General features: G+C 36.7%; 1 protein-coding gene across 8 annotated transcripts in view; it reads right to left on the minus strand.

The window, feature by feature from the left end:
• Nucleotides 1-19,232, minus strand: part of BCAS3 (BCAS3, microtubule associated cell migration factor) — a 592,226-nt gene that overhangs the window by 521,892 nt on the left and 51,102 nt on the right. For all 8 annotated transcript variants that reach the window (XM_005693141.3, XM_005693143.3, XM_005693140.3 and 5 more), the window contains exon 6: nucleotides 8,627-8,708. In XM_005693141.3, the coding sequence (XP_005693198.1) occupies nucleotides 8,627-8,708 (82 nt within the window). The remainder of the gene's footprint in view (nucleotides 1-8,626; nucleotides 8,709-19,232) is intronic.

A 19,232-nucleotide genomic window follows, 5' to 3' on the forward strand; every position in this document is an offset into this window, starting at 1 on the left:
ACTTATTAAAATTATTTTCCTGTAATAAAGGAAAAATCATCTAATGGAAGACAATGAGGCCTAAATGGTTAAGGGTGAGCTTGAAACTTCAAATTCCAACTGGATCACTTAACAGCTATGTATCTTGATGCTAGTCACCTACCTCTTTGAGCTTAGTTTCCTCACCTATAAAACAGGGTAATGGTATTCACCTTGCAAAATAGTGGTAAGGTGGTGATAATGTTTATAATCAACCTAGAATTTTATCTGAAGAGTATCAAAGCAATATTATACATTTGATTTGTCCATTTACTTCCTCTCTTTTCTCTTTAGTATACTTCCTACTCACTATAGCCCTCATAGGAAAAGTCCCAAACTGTATGGATCAAATATTTAGGTATGAACTGAGAATAAATAACTCTTAGATCAGTTTATCTAACTCAATACCATGGCATCACCAAAAACTAAAAGGATTTTTAAACTAAAAAAGCAGTATTTCTAAAACAAACATTCTCCTTTAAAAACACTGTTTCTCCGGCCAAAAACATTTTAAAAAATTTAAAGTAAGCAGAACATATGTTCCCAAGTTAGAATGCACCTAAATCACAGGGTTCACAAAATTTTGTAAAAATTTAAAGGATCCCAAGTGACAAAGGCCCCAGTGATAAGGACTAGGTGTTATGAAAAAAAAAAAAATACACAAAGCAAACTGAGAAGTAATTAGAGCAGAAAACATTAGGGAAGCCCTAAATCTCATAGTTTGGCCATTTAAAATGTCGATAAGCCTGTTTCCTCTTTGCAAAATACTGGTGATGACTGTAAGCAAATGTCAGTTGGCCTACTTTCGGAAAGGCGCTAGTGTTTTGGATGAACAGACTGTGAGTGTGTGTGTGTTTACAGGGTTTACTTGTTGAACCATAGTTATTAGAGTTTTACAGAAAAAAAAATTATGACAAACCCTTCTGGAAAAGTTAATCAGAATTTCTGAATTCATATGACTAAACAAATCAAACAGCTCTTCCTTGATTGTGACAAAACTTGTTTGAAAAGGATGAAACACGTAGCCAGCACATTGAGAAAATAATGAAATTCAACACATACAAAGTGCAACCTATTCAAAAATTTGCAAAGAAAAAAAGGAAATAAAAAGTTTAACAATTCTAAAGGTGTTCTGCTCATATCTGTTTCTAGAAAATAACTTCAGCCATTCATATCATGAAACAGCAGCAACAATTAGTGTTTTTGACTGCATGGGTGGGCTGTTTACAATATTATAAGCTTCAAAAAAATACTAGGCTTTTACACTTCAGTATGGAAAAATAGGTTGGACCTTGCGGTTTCTTTAAAAACCTTTTAATATTTTAGGATGTGAACTGTGAATTCCAGGCATAGCAGAACAAAAAATAATAGTAACTTTCCAGCAGTTAAGTAATAATAAAATAACCTAAAAGGAATAAGCCAAGTTGTCTACCCAGTGTTTTAGATGAGAAACAGGATTTTGGCTCACAGACACTTGAGGAAACTGTATCTCCACAGTTCGTCTGCTCTCAGAGTAAAAGCCCTAGTTTATAAGAATTTGCTCTAAAACAAGAAAATTCAGACACCCAGTATATTAGACTCCTAAGGATAATAAATAAGGTTCAATCTGGATTTCTAAAAAAATCTGGTTCAGGTGAGACGCCAAAATGGTCATCCACTCCATAAGCAATAAGCAAACGGCGTAAGCACGTGGCTAATATAATTCTTGACAGAATTACAAGCTCTGTTAGAGTCAAAAATGGCGCTATCCATTTGGTCAGTGATAAATGATTTTAAAAAATACATTATACCAAAGTAGAGTTTTAGTTTTTCTCTGGCAAAATACTGCATAAATCCATTTGGTGGGTACCACCTATAGATATTCCACATATTACACAAGGCACTGCAGAGAATGCAAGGATTAAAAACAACTATACCTGTGGTTCCAAAGGAAGATATAACAAAGGAGACATTTCCCCAAAAGAGCTATGAAAATCAGAGGTTGGCAAAAAAAAAATTCAAGAAGATATAATAGAAAAACTTCAACTTTCAAAGAGAGTCATGATTTTAAATTAGATATGGTAAAGATATGCAAAGATTTTCTTTGTATGAAACTAAAGACACATAAAACACTGATAAACACCACAGGTAACAGGATAACTTGCAAACTATATAGGATGTCCTATATAGTCCTTGAAATTCTTCAAGCTAGGCGTCAACAGTACATGAACCAAGAACTTCCAGGTGTACAAGCTGGATTTAGAAAAGGGACAGGGCCCAGAAATCAAATTGCCAACATCCACTGCATCACAGAAAAAGCACGAGAATGCCCCCCCAAAAAACATCTACTTTTGCTTCACTGACTATGCTAAAGCCTTTGACTGTGTGGATCACAACAAACTGTGGAAAATTCTTACAGACCAACTTACCTGTCTCCTGAGAAACCTGTATGCAGGTCAAGAAGCAACAGTTAGAACTGGACATGAAACAACAGGTTCAAAATTGGGAAAGGAGGAAATCAAGGCTGTATACTATCACCCTGCTTATTTAACTTATGTGCAGAGTACGTCATGAGAAATGGCAGGCTGGATGAAGCACAAGGTGGAATCAAGACTGCCAGGAAAAATATCAACAATCACAGATATGCAGACGATACCACTCTAACAGCAGAAAGTGAAGAGGAACTAAAGAGCTTCTTGATGAGGTGAAAGAGGAGAGTGAAAAAGCTGGCTTAAAACTCAACATTCAAAACCAAAGATCACAGCATCTGCTCCCATTGCTTCATGGCAAATAGATGGGGAAACAATGGAAACCATGAGAGATTTTATTTTCTTGGGCTCCAATACCATTGTGGACAGTGACTGCAGCCATGAAATTAAAAGATGCTTGCACCTTGGAAGAAAAGTTATGACAAAACTAGACACTGTATTAAAAAGCAGAGACATCACTTTGCCGACAAAGGTCTGCATACTCGAATCTACAGTTTTTCCAGTAGTCATGTACAGATGTGAGAGCTGGACCATAAAGAAGGCTTGGCAGCAAAGAATTAACGCTTTTGAACTGTGGTGTTGAAGACTCTTGAGAGTCCATTGGACTTCAAGGAGATCAAACCAGTCCATCCTAAAGGAAATCAGTCCTCAATATTCATTGGAAGGACTGATGCTGAAGCTGAAGCTCCAATACTTTGGCCACCTGATGCAAAGAACGGACTCACTGGGAAAGACTGAAGGCAAGAGGAGAAGGGGACGACAGAGGATGAGATGGCTGGATGGCATCACCGACTCGATGGACCTGAGTTTGAGCAAGTTCCGGGAGTTGGTGATGAACAAGGAAGCCTGGCGTGCTACAGTCCATGGGGTCGCAAAGAGCTGGACACGACTGAGTGACAGAAGTGACTGATAATGAAGCTGAAGCTCCAATATTTTGACCGTGTGATGCAAAGAGCCGACTCACTGGAAAGACCCTGATGCTGGGAAAGACTGAGGACAAGAAGAGAAGAGGGTGACAGAGGGTGAGATGGCTGGATGGCATCATCAACTCAGTGGACATGAGTTTGAGCAAACTCTTGGAGATAGTGAAGGACAGGGAAGTCTGGTGTGCTGCAATTCATGGGGTGGCAAAGAGTCAGACACAACTTAGTGACTGAACAACAATACAGGACGTCTACAGACACATATACATAATAATATATCACTAATAATCTAGTAAAGAGTTGAAATCAGTAGTACAAACAAGCATGGTATTATTAGAATAAACAGCAAAAATATGACGACTATCCACCCTCCCTAGCACTCAAAAGAAAAATTTGCTAAAAATAGGATTTTCCCCCACCACAAAGGCATAAGAACCAATAAAGCACAGAACTGGGAAAAGGGAATTCACACATATAAATGACAGCATACTTTCTTTGAGAAGCAATTTTATAGTATCTGTCAAATTTTTACATGAATACATTCTTTTACCTAGTAATTATCCTTCTAGTAGTTATCCTAAAAATAATTCCTTGTATACTTTTAAACTTTATATACTTATATATAAACCTGTATACTTTTAAAACTTTCAAAAGATATACACACAAACACACACACACACACACATATATACACACACAAGTATATAACAATGTAACACATTACGGGGCAAAGGTTTAAAATTAATATAAATGTTCATACAATGAAATAACAATTTTTGGCAATGCTGAAAGAACTTTTGAAATGGAAATATGTTCACAATATAAACTGTTCTACATACACAAACATCCAAAAGCAAATACATATAGTACATGTAAAGAACTTGAATCAAGTACTGTATATAATACAAGTTAATTTCAAGAATGTATGAATAGCTCAAGGGTGAAAAAAAAAACAGGAAATGCATACTGTAAGCTGTCAATACACACTCAGTATCTGAGTGAGGAAATTAAAGAAGTAAAGTAAAGAGGCAACTAGGTTTATCACTAATAACATAGAATCACATGAATTTTCACTTTCTACATTTCAGCATTCCTTGATTCTTATAATGAATATTTTAAGTGGTTAGAATTAATTGTATGGTCTTTAAATTAAGAAATTTAAAACATTTAAGACAAATGTGGCCTCTGATACCACTCCAACTTGGAAATAATCATTATTAGCACAATATCCATAGCCATCTAAAATTTTTAACTTATACATTAAATTACATATATTGCTATACTTTATTTCACAAGTCAGGTACTGATTTACTTAAAACCACTGGAGTCATTGAGAGTAATAAGAATTGACTCGATATTAATTTCTAAAAAGGACGGATTTGAAAGATAATAAGTAACAGCTTTTATTTGACATGAAAATACCAATTGATTGGTCAGAGCTTCCTGGAAGAGTGCACTGATAAAAATTCTAAAGCAGGCGTAGGTTCATTAAGAAAGTAATCAATTATTATTAGTGACCATGAAAAAGCAGGGAAGCACAAACTGTGCTGATATGAGTAAATGCCAATTAAATATAATAATGACCTTTGTGGGGTAAAAGTACATCCAAATCTTTAAGTTTTTCACTTTTGTTAGGAAACAGACCTTGTACAGAAACACCTACAGAAAGGGCACTTGCTTTTCTTCTAGATAATAACTTTCAAAAGATTATATCATGTAGGAACATTCAAATATATATTAACACCTTGTATCAAGTACTCTGTTAGGTACTAAAGATTTGGAAACAGCCTACAAACCTACAAGTAAGAGGCAATGAGCAAATAAAATAAACAAAACAGTAAATCCTATGGGAACACATACTACTGACACTGAATAACGTTCTAACTCAGGAGAAGCTGAATAACGTCCTAACTCAAGAGGAGTTAGGGCATGCATGTTCTAGAAGAGGAAGTAGAAAATGAGAGACCTGACAGAAAGAAGAGGGGTCATCCTAGGAAATGGAAGCTCAATAAAACTATCACAAAGGAGTGTTGCTGCGGAGAGGAAGGTGGAGACAGGGAACACTGGGGATGGCCAGAGATAATGCTGGAAAACACACTGTAAGGGAATCAGTTCACCAAAGACCTAATGATTCTGCTGTGCGACAGTTCTTATTGATTTCTTAATTCTAACCATTTGGAGATTTCTTTGTATTTTCTACATACACATTCAAATTATCTATGAAGAAAGATGATTTTTTAACTTTCATTCTAATATTTACATCTTTTCTTTTTCTTATCTTATTGTAATGGCAAGGACTTGAGTTCAATAGTAAAGAGAAGTTCAATGGTAAATCCATCCCAAATTCAAAAGGAAATATTTAATATATCATTATTGACAGTAATGATATATCATAATATTAATAGTAGATTTTTTATAGACTTTCTTTAGCATACTGATGTTTCTTTCTATTCCTAATTTGCTAAAAGTTTTTTAAATCATAAATAGGTATTAAATTTTGCTAAAGGTTTTTTCCATTTCTATTGAAATGATTATTTGTGTTTCTTCTTCTTTCTACTAATATGGCGAATTACACTGATTGATTCTCAAATGTTAACCAACCTTGTATACCTGGAATATCTTTTACCTGACATATAATTCTTCCTATGTATCACTGGATTCTGTTTGATAAACCTTACATGCAAATTACATCAAGAAAGAGAAAGGGAAAGAGGGAGAAAGGAGAGAGGGAGAAAAAAGAAAAGAAAGACAAAGGAAGGGAGAGAGAGAGGTAGAAGCAAGGGGAGGGAAAGAAGGAGAGGGGAAAAAAGAGGAAGGGGAGGGAGGGATGTGTTGGGTATGAGAAGGTAAAGTTAAGAAAAAAAGGTAACAGAAAAGAATTACTCAAGAAGAGTTAACAAGCCACATTCAGACACTATCCCAAAAAGAACAGGGATGAAATTATTGTTTAATTGATCATCCTGGGGGTGTAACAGTCAAATACAAGTCGAGAGAGAACACGGAAAATTTAGGAAAGGAAATCATCAAAAAAGTAGTTTAAGGAACTTTCTCAAAACTATACTACTTGCATTTCTACAGTGAAGAGGTCCAGAATAATATATGAACCAACAAAAAACACTGCAAAATTTCAGAACACTGAGAATAAAGCCAACATTCTACTAGATCCCAGAGAAATAAGCCATTTACAAAGAAAAAGGTATCAAAATGACTTAAGATTCTTCAACCATAACACTACATTAATACCTTCAAATTTCTGAAGTAACATTACTTACATTACTTGGATATTTCTTATCCAGCCAAATTAATAATGATGAATTAATTAAGAAAGAATAAAGACATCTTCAGACAAACAAGATCCACCACACATCCTTCTTCCAGAAACTAGTAAAGACTTATTCCACCAAAATGCGTGCAGAAGCAAAATGGGCAAAAGAGAGGAATTAGGTAGTCTTATTTTCCATTACAAAATTTATCTGATCAGTTGCATGTATAGCTTTAATGAAAACAAATCTAAAAAATTAAATAATAAAATCAACACATGCATTTTGTGTAAGTCAGATATTTAGCTTTATGAAATTACATCTTAAATATTAAAATTAAAATATTAAAAAGGTATATTATAGTGGATGGAGAAATTTTTCTTTTAATTAGACAAAGTAAATTAAACAAACTCAAATCCTAATAGCAATATTAACTTCTAAAGTTTTATGCTCTCCCATGAAGTATTTCTGCCCAAAGTAAAAAATTTGAGAAAAGTTGAACATTAATAATTGGCATAAATAGGGGAATTCCCTGGTGGCCAAGTGGTTAGGACTCCATGCTTCCACTGAAGGAGGCCTGGATACTATCCCTGATCATGGAACTAGATCCCACAAGCCACACCGTGCAACCAAAAAAATTTTTTAATAAATAGTAAATGGTTAATATAAAGAGAAGAACTTCATAAATGAAATGAAAGGAGAAAAATCTGCCCCTGTGAATTACATACAAAAGAAATGAAGACACAGCAGACAAGCAGACTCCTTTAGTAATAAGGTTCTTAATTCCAATCATCCAAAGAGAAAGCTGGCTATTCCAAAAACAATCTTCTTTGTCAAAACTTTCACCAAAACACAAACGCAACAGAAAACAGAGTGTGTGTGAAGCAGAGACAGAGCTGATAACTGTACAATGCCACATTCTTCAGTAACAAGGGAAAACCTCCACATGACTGCAGGATATTGTTGACTTATTACTTCTGCCTTTACCATTTCAATTAAGCAGATTTAATAATTAAATTAATCTCTAATAACACTTACGCACACAATAGTAAGTTTAAATTAACATCATTCTCACTAATTTAGAGAAGTAATTGTAAAAAGTGTGAGGAAGATTTCCAACCTCTGTACAAACTTTAAAAATATAGCAGAATTTAAATATCTTAATATTTCCTTTTATAAGTATGCAAATGGTATTAAAATGATTGTTTTTAATGCACATGCAAAAACATTACTGAGTGAACACTAGCAAATTAAAGAGAAAATACAGTCTGTAGAAAGCTTAGATCATTAGAGTTGGGAGTTATTTAGGCTTCTGAACAACTGATATAATTTAACCATATATCTGATTTTTTTTAATAAAAAATGCCTAATATTTACATACAACATTAAGAAGTTTTCATTATTAAAGCAGAGATTCAAGGCCAAAAGTCCCAAGTTGTACCTCTGCCATCGCAATAAATACAGACAAGAGACTCGTCTACAATCCAGATAATGGTGAAAACCAAGCTCTCCAAGGCAGTAAGTAAAACTGAGAAGAGCAAAGACACTGAGAACATCAGACACTTGGGGAATACCCACAGAAGAAAGCTAAAGGAGCAATGTAACAAAAGCAGCACAGTCAGCGAGGGAGGGACCTGGGATGAGTGCGGCCACGAAAACCAAGAGAAGAGGCCTTCAAGGAAGAACCAGCAGTCAGAGACTAAATGGAGATCAAAGAGGAGGAAGATAAATCAAAACCACAGCAGAAAGTGAATGGCCATATTGAATTGGTTAAGATTACCTATTTCCATCTCAACTGACAGAACTTAAGACTTTATCTTAGAGGGAGGAGGGGAAGGGGTATAGAAACTTGGAGGAAAACAGGCTTTAGTTATCATTCTTGCTGTCTGTTGTCCAAGACCAATAAAAGAGAAACCTCTTTCTGAATGATTTGTTTCTTCTTAAGGGCTACACTCACCAAACTGTGGAGCAGGCAAGATTCTAGCCGCTCGAATTGGGCCATGTCGAACAGAAAAAAGCTCCTGTGCTTCCCCACTGATCTGCAGGAGGAGACAGAAAAAATACAGGAAATGAAAACACAGGTCAGAACATTATTATACAAAAACATGATCTCCTAAATTTTTACCATGATTTTTCGTCTCAAATGTAATATACACACATACACAGACACTAACAGTGACCATACACATTAAGCATATTGATATGTTAAAGTATCATAAATATTTTTAGAAAATGTTAAGAGCATGCATTTCATATGAATAGGAAAATAAAAGGTCTGTTTTGGAAGCCTATAATTTTTATCTTTAATAAACTACAAGTTTGTTAAAGTTTGTTCAGTTCCTACATGACTGCCTTCCATTTTAGAACAAAGCAGCTAGGATTTTTATTAGTATTCAGCTTTCTATGTATGAAAATAAATATTCTTAACATTCTGAAAAGCAGAACTTAAATGCTATAGTAACTTTCATAAATGTGCTATATATGAGAAAAAGCAAAACATGTTGCAAAGAACACTGAGGTGGAGGGTGAATGACCTGGATACCAGTTACAGTTCTGCAACCCTAGCTGTTAACCTCCTTGAGTAAATCATTTAACCTGTATAAATCTTTATTACTTATTTTCTTCTCTAAATACATTTTAGTAAATATTGTATACATTTAGGTGTACAACACGAAGATTTGACATACATATATTTGTATATATATATATTTCACCTTCTCAGAGTAACCTTCTGTATGTGATAAAACCACCTGAAATCTAGTTATCTAGTTTTCTTTTCTTTCTTTTATGGCCATGTCGCATGATATGCAGGATCTGAGTTCCCTGACCAGGGATCGAACTCACATCCCCCTGCAGTGGAAGCACGGAGTCTTAACCACTGGATCACCAAGGAAGGCCAAGAAATCTATTTTTTCAGTATTCAATACAATATAACTAATCACTGTCACCATGCCTAAACATTAGGTCTCCTGACTTACTCAACTTATAAAACTGAACCTTTAGACTTTTTGACCAACATTTCCTCTACCTCCTCTAAGCCTATATTCTTTGCATTCATAAGCTGAGACGATAAAGATGCTAAACAAACTCAAAATGCTTTTAGTTTCAATATTCTATTCATTAAAAATGTATGCATCTTTAAATTTCATTTTTATTATATACTAAGATCAAATACTATATGAATCTCTGTTCATTTTGAGTCATTATCCAATCTGTTCCTCAAATATAAAGGGTATAGTAGCCTATTAATCCAAAAGTAAAAGAGGCAGACTAATATATGCGTCAAGTGTGAAAACAATTGCTTTTCAAAATTACTAGTTCAAAAGGACAATCTGCTGCTAACTGAAATATTGCACAGATTAAATCATAATTAGTTAAGAAAGTCTTTGCAGAGTACTGTAAGTGGTTTTCTTAATTGTCAAGTGTTTGATGGAATACGTTATATCAGATCAAGAAAATGGCAAATACTGTAAAACTCATTCTATAAACCCACAAACTTACAACAGACGTAAAAATGGTAAACATTCCATAAAGTAAACACGCCGACGGTTATTTCTTTAAAAACAGGCCTGCCAAACAAGGAATTTAAAATATCAACACTTTATATATTACAAAAGGTCTATCAGTCTTCCAATATTAAACAATAAATCTGCAGCGCTGCCTTTTAGATCAACACTTTTTTTAGATCTTCAGCTTCTCTTCTACCTGAATTGAAGTGCTGCAAATTGTAAATAATTTTGTCTCTTATAAATGTTAAATTATGATAATGCCCCAAAAGCCATCATATTCATTTATAATACACAAATAATTAAAATGTATTCATTGCCCACAGTGGCAAATCCCTCTATAGCACTTGGGAAGCAGAAGCTATGAGGAATGCTAGGCTTTTCCCACTAACTATGCAACAACAGCACCACCTACCACCAATTAAACACACAAAAGCTACAAACTCAGGATAGCAAACTAAGAGTTTCAGTTCAGTTCAGTCTCTCAGTCGTGTCCGACTCTTTGCGACCCCATGAATCGCAGCACGCCAGGCCTCCCTGTCCATCACCAACTCCCAGAGTTTACCTCTCTACAAATTCCTCTGTAAACATTAAATTTCTAAATGAACTACGAAGGCCATTAGATAACTACAGCTTTTAAATCTACATTTTACTCTTCTAGAACAGAATTTTAAATTTAGAAAAATCCTTAAAAGGTCATTTTGTCTAATCTCCCACCCCATCAAATAATCACACATTATCTGAAATCTAAAAATTACCATCACCTCTTCGATTTTAAGAACACTTTAACAGAAAGGTATATCACTAATACAGTCCAATTACATTATAGGTACATTACTGGCTATCTCCAAAGCTGCCAAGCCATTTACTTTTTGAAAATAAACTGCCGTTTGACAATGGATAAATAATATTCTTCAATATACATACTATTTCTACCAAGAATGAAATGAAAAATAAACTGTAAAACAATACTGTAAATATTGCACTGAAGTTATAATTCAGAGTAATGAAAACCACTTCTCACAAATAAGGTTTATTATACCTATAACAAGTCATAGTATTCTTAACACAAAATCCACTGCTCTGAAATATTATTTCCATATGCCACAAGTCTAGCATTTAGTTTTTGGTTCTATCAAATAAAGCTTAAAAAAAGTTTAAAAAAAAGTCTAAACATATTTACCTGAGCTGCTATACTAAATTATAGTAAAGAATAAAGAATATAACAAACCTATCTTGCCACATTCACAATATGATAAACGTTTGTTATCACTGGATCTAATACCCAAGAGCTTACTTTGATAAACAAAAACATTTTGAAATCTGAACATACCATGCTTTTGAACATAACAGCTTTTAAAACAAACCAAAATGCCTTATTCTACTCTAAGCTTTTACTCTAAATCCCTCTTTAAATGTACAGCAACAGGTTAAGAAAAAACATTAGGATTGATTACAAAAATACATCCCCATATTCATTACCCCATCCTTCTTACCCCTAAGTTAAGGTCCTAGAATCTTTCATTAAAACATCAAAGAAGGAAGTGGTGAAAGCACTATCACTATTCACAAAACAGTGATAGAAATTTATGAACATGTTAAAATCAAAATTGTTAGAAGCAGAATTCTAAAGTTTCCTGAGTCACGAATGTCAAGCATGACACTTGGAGGAGAGAACCATTCAAATAATATAGGCAAATTCTACACTGGAATATAATTTCAGAATAGAAAAAGTGCTAATAATGTGGATACAGATAAGATGTGCATATTTTAGGGAGGACACAGAGAAAATGGATATGGTCTTACAGGCTCCACTTTGGCTGCCGTTTTCAATTACCTCTAATCATTTTATACAACACGTTCACTGGCAATATTGCTCTCAAATGAGTGTCAAATTGATTTTTTTAAGCCTTTCAAAGTGATTTTTAGGTTTCTTAAAAAAAAAAAAACTCATTGAAAATAGCAAAGAATAAAATCCTCAGAGATGAGGATTTTAACTGATCCTGGGAAGAATCACCAGGGGCTCTAAGTTCACTTTTAAACCAACACTAATAATAAATAGAAGGGTAGAACTACCAGCAAGGCATGTACCAAGCAAAGTTCCAACTTGCTGGCAACTGCAGTAACTTGGGGAGAGGAGCAAATAGGAAGGAAACCTCCCCAATAGCTCCTCATGGTCTCTGCCTTTGTTCTTACTGGCATTTTAATTTCTGATGACAGACTTTTGTTGTTTGGAGCATAAACCGGACGTACCAGTTTGGAGGCACAATAAGGAGAACAAAGAATGATTTGTTCACACTGTTGGAAAAAAATCTTTTCCAACCATAGAAAATAGCTTTCGCATGGTGAAAATATGCAAATTACATACCAAACCAAAAAGCGGTGGAGGGGAGGACAAGTTTAGAATCTCACAACTCAGTCGAAGGCAAGAGGAAATTATAACAGCCGAAGACAATCACACACACACAGAATAGGCTGTAAAAGTAGTGGGGGAGCTTTGTAAGTGCTTTCAGAGAATCCTAAAAGCACATGAAGGTCATCTAACCCTCAGAACCAAACCTGCCTCTGAAATCCTGATGACTTTTCAAAGACATCTGACTACAAAATAGAAAAGTCAATCAAACACAAAGGACAATAATAGTAATAACACTCTACAGTGACACAGAATCAGGACAGAACATATTTACACCCCCAACTTCCCTTTGAGACACTGCAAGTGGAGAACTTTGGTCTGCCATTGATTCTTCTTAGCAAACTTTATTGAAAGATAACAGACACAGAAGTAATACAGAAATCTTAGGTGTATGTACAGCTTAATGAATTTGCAATGTTAATACATATCTGTTACGAGCACAGACATTAAGAAACAGAACATTACGGACATTCAGAAGGTCCCTCCACACCCATTCCCAGTCACGAACCCAAGGCAACAACAACCGTAACTCTCGTGGTCTGGGTGCAGGTTGGAAAAGAATTTCCAGACATGAGACAGAATGAGAAGGGAATGAAGTTTATCAGAGTAGGAGACGCTGTTAGAACAGCGGGCCAGCTCAGAGGAGAACTGACCCTGGACAGGGGTCCGTAGTCCACTTCTATACCCAAGGAACAAGGAGTGGGACAGGGGTCTAATGGGGCATTTGCTGATGGGATGAAGCACATATACTGGGTGGGGGAAGAGTAAGGCAAATACCTTCTCCCTACCCATTATGGCAGAACGTGAAGAAGAACAGCCTCTTGATGAAAATAAGAGGAGAGTGAAAAAGTTGGCTTAAAACTCAGGATTCAGAAGACTAAGATCATGGCATCCGGTCCCCATCACTTCATGGAAATAGATGGGGAAACAGTAGAAACAGTGTCAGACTTTATTTGTTGGGCTCCAAAATCACTGCAGATGGTGACTGCAGCCATGAAATTAACAGACGCTTGCTCCTGGGAAGAAAAATTATGACCAACCTAGAGAACATATTAAAGGACATTACTTTGCCAACAAAGGTCCGTCTAGTCAAGGCTATGGGTTCTCTAGTAGTCATGTATGGGTGTGAAAGTTGGACTATAAAGAAATCTGAGCGCCAAAGAATTGATGCTTTTGAACTGTGGTGTTGGAGAAGACTCTTGAGAGTCCCTTGGACAGCAAGATCCAACCAGTCCATCCTAAAGGAAATCAGTCCTGAATATCACTGGAAGGACCGATGCTAAAGCTGAAACTCCAATACTCTGGCCACCTGATGCAAAGAACTGACTCATCTGAAAAAAGACTCTGATGCTGGAAAAGATTGAAGGCAGGAGGAGAAGGGGAAACAGGATGAGATGGCTGGATGTCATAACCGACTCCATGGACATGGGTTTGAGTAAACTCCGGGAGTTGGCAATGGAAAGCACGCCGGGCATGCTGCAGTCCACAGGGTTGCAAAGAGTCAGACACAACTGGGCAACTGAACTGAACTGATGGGACAGGAGGGGAGACAGGTTATACCGCTAAGGAAGACCTGAAACCTGTTAGTAGTTACAACATGGGGGCGGGAAAGACAATAAGGGTCTGGTTTTTCCATTCCTGCATTCTAAGACCCTCCTTGGTTTTATCTGCTCTTTTCATCCTTGGGTTACTACAATAACGACTATCTTGATTTTTCTGACATGTAAGTTTTACTTGTTCAAGTTTATAATGAAAACACACAGTATGTACTCTTTCGTGAATGGCTTTTACAACATCACATGCCTGTGAAATTCATTTGTATTGTTGCATATGATTATTTCTGTTGCTACACAGATTTCCATTGCATAAAAATACTACAGTTTATCCATTCTACCACTGGCTGATGGAAGTCTGTTGTTTCTAGTTGGGGCTCATAAAATATTAGGAAAAACTGCACAAACTTTCAAAGGAGAAAAAGGTTACTGTGTGTTCTTTCAGTGGATTATCAAGAATTGTACAGTAGATCCTTTGGGGCTATTTGATTCTGTAAGAACCTGCACCTTTGTTCTTGACCGAGCTATCTTACAATACTTTCAGTTGTAGAAAACTGATAGTAAGGCAATTGACGTTTGCCCACAGAAATGCAAATCAACTTTGTCTAGCAGAGATGCAATTGAATTCCACTGGTAAAAAAGATCCCCCTCCCCCCCCCAAAAAAGATCCCAAGCAGTACAGTTTTGTCCCAACAGGATATGAGCTGGGTTCACATTTCTTAACAGGTTCATTTCAGCTTATACCGTTCTTCAGATTCTCCTTTGAACCAGCGATAACTTGCCTAACACCTCATTAACAAGTTAAATAAAATCTGTGACACATGTCCATTTTACAGTTGTATAAGTGTCATGATTTTACCATTTTTTAAATGGTAACATCATAAGGAATACTGCTATGAATATTCTTACACATGGCATTCAGGGGACATGTTTATTTGAGTACATACTACTGAAACTGCTTTTGTACTAGGAATATGGGCACATTTTTGGAGATTTTTAATGAAACAGTAACTGAACAACTTACCAGTGTAAGAGAGTTCTCTATCTGTTCCACATCCAACACTTGGTATCACTCTGGTGGATGTTCAATGGGATTTTAATTTGCATTTTCTTCCAAGAAGGTGCTTGAACACCTTTTCATGTGCTTATCGGAATTCAGTTATACTATTTCATGAATGGCCTGATAAAGTCTCTGGCCCAATACAGCTGCTTGATTCTAAAAACTATGGATTTAGCCCTGTTTAGCAGCAGTGAGTGAAAGGCATAAATCAGTCTTTTCTGGCAAAGCAATGCTGCCTCAACCTAAATAAATAAACAACCTTTAGTATAGTTGTCCTCTACCAGGGTGCATGACGTAAGAGTTCTGTCCTGAAGGACCCTTCATTCCCAGCGTTCTGTATGCTAATCAGCACAAAATATGAATGAGATTCTTTTTAGCAGCTCTGGAAAAACTAGAGCTTTTGGTCCATGATTGAATTCATATTTTAATTCTAAATCCAGTAATAAGCAGCTCTCCTCCCCATATAAGGTAAAATGATTGGGTTATAACAAAGTGATAGCCCGTGAAATGGAAAAATGTTGATTTATAAAAATTCACACAAACACTCAAAGCAAATACTGCTGCTGCTGCTGCTAAGTCGCTTCAGTCGTGTCCGACTCTGTGCGACCCCGTAGATGGCAGCCCACCAGGCTCCCCCATCCTGGGATTCTCCAGGCAAGAACACTGGAGTGGGTTGCCATTTCCTTCTCTAGTAAAGCAAATACAGTCCCTATTAAAGACAGGAAACATAAAAAATTACTGTATCTTCCCCCTATAACTCAAGCAGTTCAAACACAAAAGATAATGTTTGTAGTCTTTTTCTTTGATAAACACTTTAGCAAGCTTCAATCTCTAAAAAACTTAAATAGAGGCATTAATTTACCTATTTTTCAAAATGGCTATAACATATATAGTAGGGCAATTTTAGACTGGAAATATAAAAGACCAAGGCATCAGACATAAAAGACATCAGAAATAGAATTCCTCATGTTTATGTCAAGCACATCCTGACTTCCAGTCAAAAATATCTTTCACACCTGAATTCTCCAAACATTGCCTCTGGTTCCAGCTAGAAAATCTAAAAGAGTTAAAAGCACCTTGGAGAAGGAAATGGCAACCCACTCCAGTATTCTTGCCTGGAGAATTCCATGGACAGAGGAGCCTGGTGGGCTACAGTCCATGGGGTCACACAGAGTCAGACACAACTGAGCAACTAATACTTGCACTTTCAAAAGCCCCCAATAGGTACGACCCCAGAAGTTTTATTCTTATTCTGAAATCATGGCCTATGGCAACAATGCCAAGTGAGTACAGTACAAGAGACCATCAGTTACAAATATCACATCAACAACATCAAGGATTCCAACAGTTTATTACAGTAGAAAATAAACTGGATTTGTGTTTATAAACTATTTAAGTGGGCTAAATCTGAGTTTGGCTTTAAAATAAGGGTAATAACATATCTATGTAACAAAGTAATGGTACTAAATTTCATAGTTATTAATAAAATGTTTTATTTATCAATAAAATATTGAAGCTGAGACTCCAATACTTTGGCCACTTGATGGATGCAAAGAACTGACTCATTTGAAAAGACCCTGATGCTGGGAAAGATTAAAGGTGGGAAGAGAAGGGGACAACAGAGGATGAGATGGTTGGATGCCATCACCAACTCAATGGACATGAGTTTGAGTAAACTCTGGGAGTTGGTAATGGAAAGGGAGGCCTGGCATGCTGCAGTCCATGAAGCACTCCAGGTTGCAAAGAGTCAGACACTACTGAGCAATTGAACTAAGTGAACTAACAAATTATGTAAAATACATAGTTGGCACACAGAGAAAGTTAAATCAAGAAGATGCCTTTCAGAACTTCCCCGGTGGTCCAGTGGTTAAAAATCTACCTTCCAATGGAGGGGAGGCAGGAGTTTGATCCCCGGTCGAGGAACTAAGACTCCACATGCCAAGGGGCAACTGAACCCTCATGTGACAACTAGACAGCCCACGAGCCACAACTATAGCACCCACACACTTACCTGCACACCACAACTAAGACCCTGCTGCTGCTGCTGCTGCTGCTGCTGCTGCTGCTGCTGCTGCTGCTAAGTCGCTTCAGTCGTGTCCGACTCTGTGCGACCCCATAGACGGCAGCCCACCAGGCTCCCCTGTCCCTGGCATCCTCCAGGCAAGAGTACTGGAGTGGGTTGCCATTTCCTTCTCCAATGCATGGAAGTGAAAAGTGAAAGTGAAGTCACTCAGTCGTGTCTGACTCTGTGCGACCCCATGGACCGCAGCCCACCAGGCTCCTCCGTCCAGGGGATTTTCCAGGCAAGAGTACTGGAGTAGGGTGCCATCGCCTTCTCTGCAACTAAGACCCTACACACCCATAAATAAATATTTTTTTAAAAAAGAAAGATACTGGTTGGATGACTGAACTGATAAATAACTGACTAGGTCTATACTGGCCTCATCATTCAATCTCAACAGTACTTGGCATAATTTGCCTTTGCCCCCTGGTTTTCAAAACATGTTGTTAATATTTAATATCTGGAAATGTGTTATAATATCATATCAAGAAACACATTTGGGTACAACTCACTCTTGAACCCACTGGTGTAACACTTCCTAAGCTTTCCAGCTCTCAAGAGAAGGACCAATGCCTAAGAGACAGGCAGCACCTCCTCTGGGCAGCACGTTTCATCACACTGGTCTTCACACTCCTGGCCCCGGATCAAGGGCCACACCACCTGGCAAACATCCCACACTCATTCCAACCTTTCTGTGTTTATGTCAAGTTTTTACCTGCAACAGGTTTTCCTACCAAGAATGATGTAAAAACAGCCCACTTAAATAAACAAATGGAGACATCCATCTTTTCTAACTGTCTCACAGGCAGCAGCCATATAGACACAACTGAAATGAAGTTCTTAATAAGTAAACATTGCTTCATCAGTCTTACAGTTAAAAGTAATACCAAACACAATTTTTTCACCAAGGAGAAAAACATAAACTATGGACTTAAGTTAATAAAGTGTCAATATTGGTTCACTAATTAAAAAAAAAAGTACCTCGCGAATTCCCTGGTGGTCAGTGATTAGGACTTCATACTTTCACTGCTGTGGGTCCAGGATCAATCCCTGGTCAGGGAACTAAGATCTTGTAAGCCAGGCATTGCCATCATTAATACAAGATGTTAACAGGGGAAACCAGGGCAGGGAGGCGGTTATGTTTGAGGGATACAGGGGAATTCTCTGCATTTTCTCCTCAACTTTTATGTAAACCTAAAACTGCTTTGAAAATAGTCTATTAATGTGTATTTAAATATATATGGAAAATGTGGAGATTCCACAAATAAATTTTAAACTTCTCTGATACCCTCCTAGCCCCTCACCCCCCCAAAAAAAAAAATAGAGATAAAAGGTAAAAAAGTAAAAATATACAGAAAGGTCTTCAGCATGGCCATTAGCCAGCTGATAGGAACTAGGTCTCCAGCTGCCATTAACAATCCTCTGGGTCTGGCAAAGGTGAAAGGTAAAAACATAGAGAGAAAGGAAGAATGAAGAGGCGTTCAGGTCTTACACTAAAGAATTCAGTTCCTCAGGCAACAAAAGGCCCTTGCTTGGCCTACTTAAATAAACAAGCATACAAGTTATCACTTTGCTAGCTCTCTCACATGCATACAGCACAACTGAACTTACGAAGTTCTTTAAAATGAAGATTGGTTCATGACAGTTTTTGCGTTGTTGCTGTGTGTTTTCTTTTTTTTCGGTCAAGCCATGGCCCTTGAGGGATCAGGAATCAAACTCATGCCCCCTGCAATAGATGCACACAGTCCTACCCACTGGACAGCCAGGGAATTCCCAATAGCCTTTTTAACTTACAGAGTAACAACAATAATTTTTTTTAATCGCGGAGGAAAGGTAAATACATACACACACAAAATTTATTTAGTTAAAGAAAAAGGGTAAAAATAAAAACATAAAACAAGAGACAAGGGTAGGAGATGGAAGAGTCACCTTACACTAACATATTCGGTTGCTAAGCAACAGGAGGCTA

This window comes from Capra hircus, chromosome 19 (genome assembly GCF_001704415.2).
Source record: "Capra hircus breed San Clemente chromosome 19, ASM170441v1, whole genome shotgun sequence".
NCBI lineage: Eukaryota > Metazoa > Chordata > Mammalia > Artiodactyla > Bovidae > Capra > Capra hircus.